Source organism: Pyrgilauda ruficollis, unplaced genomic scaffold (genome assembly GCF_017590135.1).
Source record: "Pyrgilauda ruficollis isolate IOZ18807 unplaced genomic scaffold, ASM1759013v1 scaffold14, whole genome shotgun sequence".
NCBI classification, from domain to species: Eukaryota; Metazoa; Chordata; class Aves; order Passeriformes; family Passeridae; genus Pyrgilauda; species Pyrgilauda ruficollis.
Genome location: NW_024512543.1, coordinates 6,045,060 through 6,057,929, shown reverse-complemented (window position 1 = coordinate 6,057,929; position 12,870 = coordinate 6,045,060). Strand labels below are relative to the sequence as shown.

Genomic DNA, 12,870 nt, shown 5'->3' with positions numbered 1-12,870 from the left:
GGATGGTGAATGCTTTTATCTTCTCATGATTTCCTTGGTGCAATGTCTGTAAATGACACAGTTACAGATATGTGCTACTCTGACAAAGTGAGGTTCATGGTTACAGGAATTTCTGCAGTGATGCTAATTTGTAAGTGATGCTATGGATACATCTGCCATGTAATGCTCACTGCCTAAGTGAGGTAGCAGCACGGCAGGAGAACTGGAAACACAGAGGCTGTATCTGTGAGCAGTGCTATAGACCAGGACAGCATCAGCAACAAAGACACTATTAACTAAATAGAAAGGACTCTGGATTAAGTGCTTTGTGCCTCTGAAGCTGCTATACCAGGGCTGGCACTATAAATATACTTACAGTATATTCTTCCAGAGAGCTTTCTGTTAATATCTGAGTGGGCAAAATAAAAAATTAACCTCTTTCTGCTAGAGATGATGCCCCAAGTACATCTGAACTCTCAGCAAGTGCTACAGATGGAACAAGAGTACATCCAACTTTTTTGTTTTGCCTTCCAATCCTGAATCTTAATTAGTTCCCTACTGCTTTAGTACATGCACAACATTTTAATAGTCATAAGGACTTACTCAATCCACACTGCCATTTCCACAATTCCCTCCTTCATACCAGCAGCAGTTCTGTCCCCCCCACCCCCCCGTATTTAGGAATAGTGTAAAGAAAACTAAATAGCCAAGCGTGTAGCTGTAGATTGATGAGGTTGTCACGCCATTCTCTTCACCGTTTTCTTCCAACCTGCACTGTGCTCTAATAGATGGATGATTGCCGGGGGAGAGAGAGACTTAGCAAATCCCACAGCCAGATGTTCAGGGATGGACAGAGCGACCTTCTCAAGGAACCCAGAGGACTATAGCTTGTCCTTCTGAGGGAGAAGGACAGTCAGGTGCCTCTGGCTGCCTGTGTTTATCTCTCATTTCAAAAGGAGCACAAATGGCCTCAGCATGGCTGCAAGGATGGATGTTTTTTAGTGCATCGCGGGAAATGACCAGTCATCCGTCTCTTCACTGTGGAGTCTGCCTGCAGCCATCAATCTTGAAGCCCAGCATGGCAGCTCCTTTTGGCTTAGTTTGGCTCAGTGTTAGATGAACAAAGGGAAATGAAAGCTGAGCAGAAGGAAAGGAGAGAAGAGCAGCTATTCTCTATTTCACTTTGTTTTCCCCTTGCATGGCTCTCTCTCTCTTCCCCATTATCATCTATTTTCACTGTATTTTGTAAGGTGTGGAAATGTATATTTTCAGGGTCTGGGAGTTTACAGTGTTTCTCTGTTAGCAGAGAGGAGAAAGGAGAGGGATATTAAAAAGACATAATTCATGGCCCAGAGTCCATTTTTCAGACTTTTCTGCAGCAGTTTTCAGAACAAGCATGTCCTAGTTAGCTGCAGCAGACAGGGAGAAGGAGTATAGTACCTTTCCTCCATCTTGCTGTTTTTATTCCTATTTTTCCTGATTCCTTCCTTACTGCCACATTAGTGTTTTCAGGTATGTCCCTCCATTCCTGTTCTATTCAAAAAGCAATCAACAGAGCCATATGATGGGACCTTCTGGATACAGGTGCGTACTCATGCCCAGAGCCACTGGGCAGCTCCTGCTGCCAGTCAAGCTTGCTTGGGTCAAGCCTTCTTGATGTAACAGCACTGGGCTGTGCAGGCTTTGCGTGAGCTGCCTGACCTCATCCAGCACCTGTGGTTCCTACTGTGAAACCAGAGGTCATGGCAATATCTTCATTGGTATGCAGCCCATCAGAAGAAAACACATTCAGACATGTCTGTTTACACATCTAGCACTGAATTAGCTGGTTTCAGCACTGAACTCAGATGGGCCACTTTTTGCCTGAAATACTCAGATTTGATTTTCTTGGAGCCAGGCTGAAAGGAAAAAAATGTGTGTGAATACTCTGCCTGCTGGACTCCTATAGCTAGGGTCTGCTTTTTTTTCCCACAGTGAGCTGTAGTGCTGTAATGTTGTTTCTTATTCTGTTTTCCCCTAATATTCTTGCCGCTGGATACCATAACTGTTCATGTTTGGCTTATTCTGTACAAGGCTTATGCAGAGATAGCATTGTTCCCCTTAGCACTGCCCCACTGTGGTGTTTGATTGATGCATTTAAAAAAATGTGTGATTTACCTTTTAATTTTCCTGGTTGATCACAGTGATCTAAGCATCAGGCCTGACAGAGCCAGGATTCCCTGCAGAACTGTGATAGATTTCTCTCTCCCAGTTTTTACTGTAGGCAAAGAACTGAGATCTCCCAGGCATACAGAAGGACCAACTAAGCACTGAGGCAGAGCAAGGGAACTCTGTAAATACTGGACATAGAGATCTCTGAGAAATCTTTACCTGCTTTCAACCCAAATGTGCCATCTGGAGTGAACAGACTTATGCCAAGATGGAGAAAATTTATACCATCATGGGCTTAAAGAGCTGCTTTGCAGTATGTGCTGAGGTTTTTTTTGTTGGTTTTTTTTTTTTTCTTCTTACCATAAAATTAAAGCATAAACCCTCAAGGAAAACATTTGTTTGGTGAAAACCAGTTTCTCCTCTCCCACACCTTGCATGAGCAGGCTTTACAAGTGGGCACAAGACCTTTCTGAGTGGGGATATTCAGGGAATTCTTTTGTATTTTCTTTGCAAAATGGAAGGCATCCTTTTCCTACCTGTGCATTTAATTGTGCCACTTCTGAATGAATGGTCATATTTTCTGCCACTACCCGTATTGCCTCCCTGCAAATTCTGAAAAAGACAAATCTTGTTCCCGTTGTCATGAGACAGCCTCCCCCAGCTGGCACATCTGTGTCTCGGGATGCCCTCTGGCTGGCCTGTTGGCAGGCATTCCCGTGGCTTTGAAGGTCACCTTGTTTACACCTTGCCTTTTCCCCCCTCCCTATTCGGAGGCTTGCTGAGCCTGCAGGCTGGGCTTCACCATCTGCATTTTCTCTGGTGCCATTAATCTTCCTGTTTACCATTCTGTTATTAATTCTAGAGTTCACCTTTTTGTCTAAACCCTTTATAGGCCTCTTGAAATTGCTTGCCTTTTTGTGGCAAGAGATCTGAGCATCTCAGAGATAATTTGCTTTGTTCGTTCCCATTTTTGAAAGGCTACCTACCAGCATCTAATGCCATTTTTCTATTACAAGCCTTCCTTCTTATAATAACATTTTTCACTTATATAGCTTCATTTGTCAGATGTATCTTAACATAGGAGTAAATATTATCTTTGTCCTTTGGAATTTGTGAATTGGCCACTGAAATCTGGTATCTGTGGAAATAGTCCTACTTTTTGAGTGCTTTTCTTGGCTGTAAAGAAAATACGTTCAAATCTGTCTTTGTGAGAGCCTGTAAGACCACCTTGCATTTTTGGTGCACTTTATTTGAATGTCTGAATGCCTATGAATATTAAACAAGCCTTACCAAACCCCAGAGGATAGGTGAAGACTATCTCCATTTGACAGATGATGGAAAAGCAGAGAGTGCCTCTGTTAGTATTTGGCTCAGCATCACTTGGTGGGACAGCAGAGATGCCGAAGGCAGCATCTGGGGTGGTTGCTCCCTATCCCAAGCTAAAATCATTGCCACTTTGCTGTGGCCTTGCTGTTCTCCGTTGGTGTGTGCAGTTCGGTGAGCCAGGGAAGCTGCCCCAGGTGTGCGTGGCTGAGCCTCAGGCAGAGCTGTGCTGCTCCGCTGCCTTCCCGCATGTGGCAGCTCTGCAGGGGCCGCGCAGGACCGGGGCTGGCACAGCTGGCATCAGGCTGAGCGCTCTCAGAAGCCCTGCTCTGCCCTGCTGAAGCCTCGGGGTGAGCGGGGGTCTCTGCCAGCTGCCTAGAACTGTGGGTGTTAGAAAGGCCTCGCTAGCGGAGCTGCCCCTCCATGCAGAGCCAGGCAGAGCTGAGCACAAACCCCCTGAGCAGGGAGCAGCAGAACGTGCAGAGCAGGTTCCCAAGGATCCCTGCAGGACTCAGATTGGCTTTGGCAGGTTTATCAGCTCTGGCTTAGTGCCGGCTCTGCTAGGCCTGGACTGAATTAATTGGGATGCTTGTGCACTGCAGCTGAGAGATAACTGCATTACAGAGATTTATCTGTTACTAAAGGTATCCCCTCCACTGTCCTCGATAAGGACGAGAAGCTATGCAGAATCTCACAGAATTTGCAGGAAGGTTGGCATGGCTGCCTCTGCACATGGTTTATGTATGAGTTTGTGTGCAGTACAAGTGTTTTTATTCAGTTCTGTTACACCCAGTGCAGTTGCTTGCGGTGGAGGTCCACTCCCTGCTACCCTTTGCAGAGTGTGCAATGTGGGCATGACTATCCCACCTGTGAGGAGGGGGACACTGGTGTTTGCTGATAACTGTCTGGTTAATTATTTAATTCTGGTGCTTTGGAGGGGTCAAAATGCCCATCAACTGTCTGTGTGAGTGATTCTATATGACCATTTACAGATAGCCCAAGTTATTATTTTACTCCCAACAGACCAGAAGCCCTGTTAGGGTGGCACAAAGCTCAAAGGAACAGGTTTTTTGCTTAACATTTTTCTCTAAATTGTAGCAGTTATATTACCTCTGTCCCTTGATAGTGCCTACAGTGTTGCTGCAGAAGTCGTGGTGCAGTGTGAGCCCATAAATGCAGGAGTTACCAGAACAAAAATAAGTGCTAGAAAAATGCTATTGAATGGAAATATTTCTGAATGGAGATGATTTCAGCCCTGAGGGTAGTTACTTGATCCAGCATTTAGTCTGATACTCTAATTTGGCAGTCTTTGAGAAGCAGGTACAACTTATTATATGTGACAATGATTTATAACTGTGCTGAGAAATAAATCTGTAGAAAACTTGCAAGAGACAACTGACAAGAGGGCTGTTTTGTTTTGTTTTGCTTTTTTTTTTTTTTTTCTCTTTTGAGAGGGATTTTATGGAGACATTCTAGTCTGCCAGAGAAATACAGCTGCTTGTAAAGACCACATTTTGGTAGCGGGTTAAACTAAACAATGCTTAACCTTATGTTTAAGGGCCTCTGCAGTTTTCTGCAGCCCTATTTCTCCCTTCTGTTGTCTTGTAGCTTCCTGGGACATACTTTAACTAGGGGCTGATAGAAGCTTTCCACTGAATCCCAGTCTCAAAACTCAAAGTTGTCCTCTGATATTTCTGCAGTTATGCTCAGGCTAAAGACTGAGAGTGTACAGTCCCACCCACATAAGATCTTCCTCTGTCTTTCCTTTCTCCCCCTCCTCTGCCCTCCCCCAGCCTCATCATGACACTAGCAGCTTTCCTTGAAGAGGTGCTAGGGAGACATTGGGATTTTCCAGTCTTCCTGTGCTCCCTAGAGCAAACCTCAGTAGTGCCTGTAATTTAAAACATTTGCTAAGATTGTCAGATCTTTACAGGATAGAGGGTCCTCTAAACTATTTTTTCCATTCAAAATGGTTTGTTTCTGTGGAAATAAATGCTCTAATATTTTCAAGTGGTCTTCTAGAAGTGGTTTATCATTGTCAGTGGTTGGATTCTTGTTCTCACCACAGCCCAGTTTACCTTGAGAGTGCAATAATATACATGAAGTTTAGAGTGGGATTGGTGGGAGAGACAAATAATTACTGGAGTAGCCTTACAGTCTCTAGTACAGCATGGCTATTTTGCAGCTTGGATTAAAAATAAAGTGAATTTGATGTTTACTACTCTCTAGGGACTTTTGTTTGGCTTTATGGACTCATTGTGAGAGTCGGTGTTATCAGTAATCTGTCCCAGGGGAGGCCCAGGGCTGGGCTGACAGGAGGTTCTGTGGACCATGTATGTGCAGAACTGGCAGTGACAAGTTTGCTGCAGATGGGTGCTGAATTGCAGGAGTGTTGGGAGAAAAGGGTGGGATATCAGGGGCCATGGAAGATCAGCATTAAATCATAATAGCAATAACACGAGCATCTGCCCCTGGAATAACAGGATGTGGTGTAGTGAAAGAAGGGTTTTGGAGATCTGGATCTGCAGAAGGAGTGAAGGGCTGTGCTGTGCTGTGCTGGCAGGGGCAGAGCCCTGCCTTTAGTATGCCTGGTTCTGGTCGCTGCTGTGAATGTATCAGTTCCAAGGATGCTAACAAGTCACTGTGCTGGCCATGGACACAGCAAGCAAGCAAGCAAACAAGCTAAGGAGAGTCTGGCCGTGCATCCACAGAAAAGCTACAGAATGCAGCTATTCACGTAAGGCATTGTCTCCCCATTCTTTCTTAAGGGATTCCATCCCCCTGCCCCCACCCTTTGCACTCTAACGCTATATTTGTGCCTTGGAGATGTAGAGATGAGCGTATGATGGATGGATGGATGCTGCTTGTCTGGGTTTTTCACCACCATTTCCCCTGGGGCACTCAGTCTGCTGGCAGAGAGCACCATCCCAAAAGATGGTATCTTTTGCAAACTCGACAGCTAACAGACAGCTTCTCTCTCTGCATATTTCCCCAAAGAAGAGCAGGCTTAATCTGGTTTTTATATGGCATATTTCATTATAATCTTTTTGACTTCCCATGTTCCCAATACGCCATAATAAATAAAACGCTGGGGGTGGGAACAGCGGAGATGCTGAGGCTTCACACTCTTGTGACACTGATGGATTCTCATTTTAAACTGTCATGGGATTTAATTGCTTGCTGAGCCACTGCACTGCACTTTCAGACACATCCTGCCACATCCTCTTAATGAGCTTAGTGGCTGCATTCACTCAGCAGTAGTTCTGTTTACTGTGAATTAGGTGGCTTTTTTAGACCACCTATATGATTTTAAAGAGGTAGTGGTTATTAAGGTACTACCCTTGGATTTATCCATCCTAAACAGCACTTCATGGACTCGTAACATATAGTTTCCTCTGACACTTCTTATGTTCCAAAAGAATGGCACCAAGAAACAAAAACGCAAGAATCTATGTGCAAAGTCAGTGTTTGTCTAAGAGTGTTTTTGGAAGCTGGATTGCTTTGGTTTGCATAGTAGCTGTCTCTGGCGTGATAGATCATGCTGGAACTCACCCAATAAGTATCTCTGTTCCCAATTATAACTGGAAATGGAGCTGCTTACGAGTGCACAGAGATGATGGTTTGGGTGGCAGCTGCTACTGTGGCAATGGAAATGATCCATTGTAAAACAAATACATTGCACTGTATAGAAAAAGGGATGATTGTTTTTAATTTATGTTTCAAAGAGACACTGAAAAGTTGCTTAGCTCTCAGTGCATTGCAAACCAAATGTAGCTTATTTAAGGACAGGAATTTGCAGCTATTTTGCTATTTTGGCAAATCGAAACTTGAAAAATCCCACCATTTTGTGGGATTTGTGAAAATGTGCTTCTTTTGGAGGCAGCATTTCAATGGAAAACAGATACAGGAATGATACTGGCATGGGTGCTTGTTCAGATTCTACCACTGCAATCTCAGGACCTTAATAAATAGAGAGGTTGCTGCACTGAGCTGGTAAGCAGAAATAACCATGTTAATTTAATCACTATGAAAGGGACTCTGCCAAGTTAAGAAACATAAATTATAATTATATGCACACACACACACACGCGCACATTTGAATTATAATATATGCACAATATTTAGCTGTGACACCAAGAATATGATGGTTTACTAAAACAGGAAGAATTCTTAAATAACAGGGTTTTTTTCATTGATGATTTTTATTGATTTGACATTTCCATTTTGTATAGTTCTTACTACTTCTTGTATCTGCTACATTAACCATGTGCTATTGTATTTGTGGTACTAATCAAAAGGAAATTTATCTACAAACCTTCTTAAAATTTTCATATTAAAGAGTAAGCTTTTAATTATAGTGACTTTACTGGTAGTTATTACTTGTAATAAAGATTATGTTCCCTGAAATGCTAATGTTTGGAGCAGAGCTTGTCATACAAACTAGAAGTTACAATGAATGTAGAACAATTAGTGGGTAGCAAATGCTATTACCTATATTTAAAAAGGATTTGGATGTGATTCAGAGATTTAAAGACACATAAATTCTACATGAACATCTGAGAAATTGATTGAAACAGTAATTACATATAAGCAGTAAAGCACCTGGGAAATGATGATATAGGAGGTTCTAACCAAGTACATATTTCCTACCAAAGAAAAGCATGCCTCACTACTTTCTTAAAATTCTTTACATCATATGTAAAAAACTAATAGGTTGACAATTTTCTTAAACTTTCTGAAGACCTTTGGTATGTCTCCAAAGAGAAACTAAGAATTGTCTTGGATCAAACCTTTTGGAATAAAAGATAATGGAAGAAAGAACTTTCATAGTAGATAAAGGCTTACAGCTGGTGTATCAACGTTTAGTGCATGGTCCTGTGTTGTGTAACACAGTAATGAACAAGCTGCAGAGTGGGAATACCTTGTCAACTACAAAGATTTGCACATATTATGAAGTTATTGAGAGCAATCATGGCCGGGAAGGTTTTGCAGAGCACTCTGGGGAGATGTGAATGTGCTTGGGGAGTGGGCAGTGGGACAGGCAGTATAATATGGTACCTGAGTGTTTGAATGTATTCCTTATGGGAAGTTCTTGTCCCCATTACAAGATTCCTAATTCTTCTGCTTAATAAGTAACTTGGCCATTGAAAGACACAGCCTGAGGAGTAATCTAAAGAATACCATAATTCATTTGTTTAAATGGGGGATATGGTTTCATCTGAAAATGCCAGATGCAGTATCTTGGGAAGACTGATGTATAATAAGAGAAAGTTCAGAGAGGTTTGTCAGGACCATATGGAAAACTTCCCACAGCAGAGTAATAGAAAAGATTGTGACTGTTTATCCTTGGAAGGAGAGGAATTAAAAGAAATTACAAAAATTTTGGTCAAGAACTTCTATTTTCCCCAGTAAGAACAAGGGGGTGGGCAACAGATAAAGTCAAACACTCCTTCTTTCAAACCATAGTTAAACTGTTGAACTCTATCAGGTGGGAAAACATCGAGGTAAAAGTGTATCAAATTCAGTAAGGGCTGGGCTATTCTGTATATTCTCAGAAGAGCCAGATTTAGGATAACTGGAGGGGATACTGTATTTATCTCTCAGGATGAAACACAGTATTAGGGTAGGTAAGGTCTTTTGCATTTCTCTCGTGGCAGACATTCATAGCTTCTACAGTAACATGTGAGGTGACTGCATAGGGTGGCATGAGCAATATCAAAGTAGAGGTAAGCACAGGGTCACAGCTTAATTTCTTAAGCCCAGAAAAGTCTCCCTCTGGCCTTGTTTGAAGCTTCAGGCACTGGCTGGTACCTTCATAAGCAGGACAGTGAGTGGAACGGACCCCATCTTAGTTCAAAACAGCAGTTCCTGTAGTATGGGGAAGGCCTTGACTTTCACATGGAAACTAAATTTCAGTTTTGGGTTGATTCCTCAGTTTTCTTTAGGATACTGGTGCAAGAGTAAAAGATACTTCTCTTGCTTTTGTGGGAAAATAATGGATAGTTAAATAGGAAAGAGAAAATAAGGAATTTAGTGAAATTAATTTAATGATCCCTGGTAGTGTTTAACTATTTCTGTAGGTAAACTGAAGTATCTTTTTGATTTTAGAAGACTTTCATCTGTGGGGGTTCAAAAACTGGTTTGGAAACATAATTTCCTGTCTTCATTACTGTACCCTTTACAGACTAACCATCTTCAGGAAGAATTGGATTTATTATAGAGACTGAATTCATTATGAAGGGTTGTCTTTGGACCTCCGAAGGTTTTTATGCTGTAGACTTTACATTCTAGATAAGACAGTGTCTGCTTTTTCCCACTTTCTAGAGCTATTTAGGAATTAAAATGCATTCATGGAAGCTACCAGTGGGGAAAAAAATGAAGGAGTTGAATGGCAGTCAGCTTAGTGGGGAAATGGGTGTCAGAGACTGAGTTTATTTTCCCTGGATGCCCAGCTCACTAACTTCTTGGTGATTCAATCCCCCCATCAACTGTGAATAAAAATATTACCTTACAACGCCTTGTCAGTGGGATGTTAAATTTAGTAATTAGAAAATGCTCTGAGAGTTTTGGATGAAAAGTCCTCCTTGAGTGTTGTTGTTGGGAAGTAGCAATGCCACACAGAACAACCATGCCTATTAAAGACAGCTGCCTGTTTTGACCTTAAAACCTACCTTTCCCTCTTTTCAAACTTAGTTTTTGCTATCTCTGGAACAAATGGAGTGTAGTTCCACCTTCATATATGTTCTACTTATGCCTCAACCTTTCCTTGCTCGTTTCCTTTTCTAATGCATTCCTTTGCTGAATGTATTGGTATCCAGAGACAGGCATAGCTTGTCTCAGTGAGGACATGTTTGTTTCCAATGCCCTTGAGCTTGCTTGAAGCTTCTTTGCTTGCTGAATATATGATGACCCCTTGGGGTTTGCAGTCCCTCAAGGTTCTAAATACAGAGCAAATGCCCTTTTGCACCCAAGCACAGGACTTTGAACCTAAGCCAAGCCCACATCCAGAGATGATTATGGAGGTTCCTCAGTGACTACAGATTCAAGCATTGGGATTTGCACATAAATCACGTCGAAAATCTCTTCTTTCTATTGAAATGTCTGGATCCAGAGGGAGGTACTAGGCGTTCATACAGGGAAATTCAATCTGTATAATTCTCTTTTGACTTTTCTGTCTTTTTTATAGCTCAAGCAAGGGAGAAGTTGGGGAAGGGGCCATAATGGGATACGTATGCAGAGCTTAATGCTGAAAACAGAGGCCTGATTGAATAGAGCTCCTTGTGATGAGAAGGGGGATCAATTCACAGTTGACCCCATCCCATTGTGTGGGTTGTCCTGGGAGTTTCCTTTAAAATCCCAGTGGTTTGGTTTTTCTGCATGGTTTGTACCCAGCCTTTCCCTCCATGAATAGAATAGCTTTTTCTGGAATTTCTGCTGGATTTTCTGTGGTTATTGGCTGAGCAATGCTCTCCCACTTCAGAAGACTGGAGCAAGTACATTGTGGAAGTACAAATCAGGGATGCTGAATCATTTGATAACTGAAAATTTTTCATATAAAGAACAAACATATTCCTGGGATGCAACAGCCCCCAAGAAACAGATTATCCTTTACTGTCCCAGGTGGAGGTGCTCATTCATTATTTGGTTTGCAGGAATGATTTGGAACTTTAAAAACACATGAATTTCTGTCCTGCAGAATTTACAGCTCATTGTGATAGAAAGGCAGGGAGCTTCAGGCAGACTGGGGAACAAAACACAGTTCTTAAAGCATAAGTAGACAGAACTGTGAATTAAGGACATCAGATGCTGATTTGTAAGCATCATTCTTGTACATTATTACTTGTAAATATACCTGTCTAGAGAAAAGAATTCATTTTAGAAGGGAGGGAGTACTTTAGAAATCCATACTTGGCAGTGTCAGGTAAAGACATGTGCAGGATGTTTCCCTGCCAGGGGATTGCTCTAAATGAGCCCCTGTATGAGTGGGGTAGAGGCTAGGGTCTACAAGGAAAACTAGATTATTTCCCAGGTATATTTTAACATCTTGCTAAAGTTAACATACTGTATTTGCCTGTCTGCTGCATTGCCTCATAATCTAGTGGCAGCATTTGAAAGGGGAATAAGGTTCTGTTCCTTCACTTCTCCAGCAAGTTGCATCAAACTTCCTCATAAATCCAGTGTCTTTGGAGCTCTGTCCCCAGCCTGTTTCCAAGGCAGCCTGTGGCTCTTCCTGCAGTGACTGGGTGTTGTGCCATTTTATGAGCAAGATTCTGCACTCATAACTGGGTTTCTTTGCTGGTATTGCCAGCTAGAGCCAACCGGAGATTTTATCTAGTCAGTGTGACGGGGAAATTCAAGACACGTCTCTTTGTTTTTCAGTGTAAGGTCTCAGCATTGGCCTCCCACACAAGCTTTCTGTTTTCCCACATGTGGAACATGCCCTGGTGTAGGAGAATGAGGATTGAAGCTGTGCTATATAAACTGTGCCAGATGCTAAATTGCATTAAACTACTTTTCTTCTTCAGGAGATCAGTCTTCATATTTGTTACATTAGTATCTTAAAAAGTCCTGGTTTTGTTCTTTATTTAAAGCATAGGGAGTTTACACAAAAAAGAGGGGTTTCCTCCCCATTTATTTCCTCCTGATATAATATATCCAGCCTTTTTTTCCTGTAAACAAGCACAGCAAATGAAAAGACACCAGGTTTTCAGTAGGATAGAAATTAATTGTTAGTGGAGTTCTTAGAGGTTAAATGAACTTGAAGAGCTCCCCTTCCAGACAGGAACAAGTTTAAAAGTCTGTTCATCATCTGCTTGACATCTCTGTCCTTCTTGTTAGCCTGTTGGGAGAAGACACACAGTGAGTATGTTTTGTTTTTCAGAAGTTGATCTGCCTCTGAAAAAAGATGGATTCACCTCAGAAAGTACAACTCTGGAAGCCTTGCTGCGTGGAGAGGCAATAGAGAAAAAAACAGACACTAAAGAGGAAGACACTATTCAAGAAATCCAGGTAAAGGAGAGCCCCATGCCCTGACATCAGGGCTGGATTTTACAATTTGTCTCTAAGTCTAAGAGTCTTTTGTCCTGTGGCAAAACAGTGTATCTGTTGGTAGTTGTGTCATTCTAGTGCCAAAATGTTATCAAACCTTTGTGCTATGCTGTGATGCTCAAAATGATATCAGTATCTCACACGCTTCTCTTGTCACAAGAATCTTTGTTGTTGACTGTTCTGCACAGGTCCTGTGTTGGAATTCATTTTGCAGCACTATGAGATAATTACATTTAAAAAAAAAGAGAAGCTGAAGTGGATCCCAACTGTAAACTGAATTTTAATGGTTCACATTTAAAGTGAATTTCATGGATTTCAATTTAGATTCACAGCTGCTGTAGATTAAAACATGTCATTGCCTTGCCTGGT

At 42.0% G+C, this 12,870-nt stretch overlaps 1 protein-coding gene across 5 annotated transcripts in view; it reads left to right on the top strand.

Moving 5' to 3' along the window:
* Positions 1 to 12,870, top strand: part of DPF3 (double PHD fingers 3) — a 154,286-nt gene that overhangs the window by 83,238 nt on the left and 58,178 nt on the right. For all 5 annotated transcript variants that reach the window (XM_041459917.1, XM_041459920.1, XM_041459916.1 and 2 more), the window contains exon 4: positions 12,335 to 12,462. In XM_041459917.1, the coding sequence (XP_041315851.1) occupies positions 12,335 to 12,462 (128 nt within the window). The remainder of the gene's footprint in view (positions 1 to 12,334; positions 12,463 to 12,870) is intronic.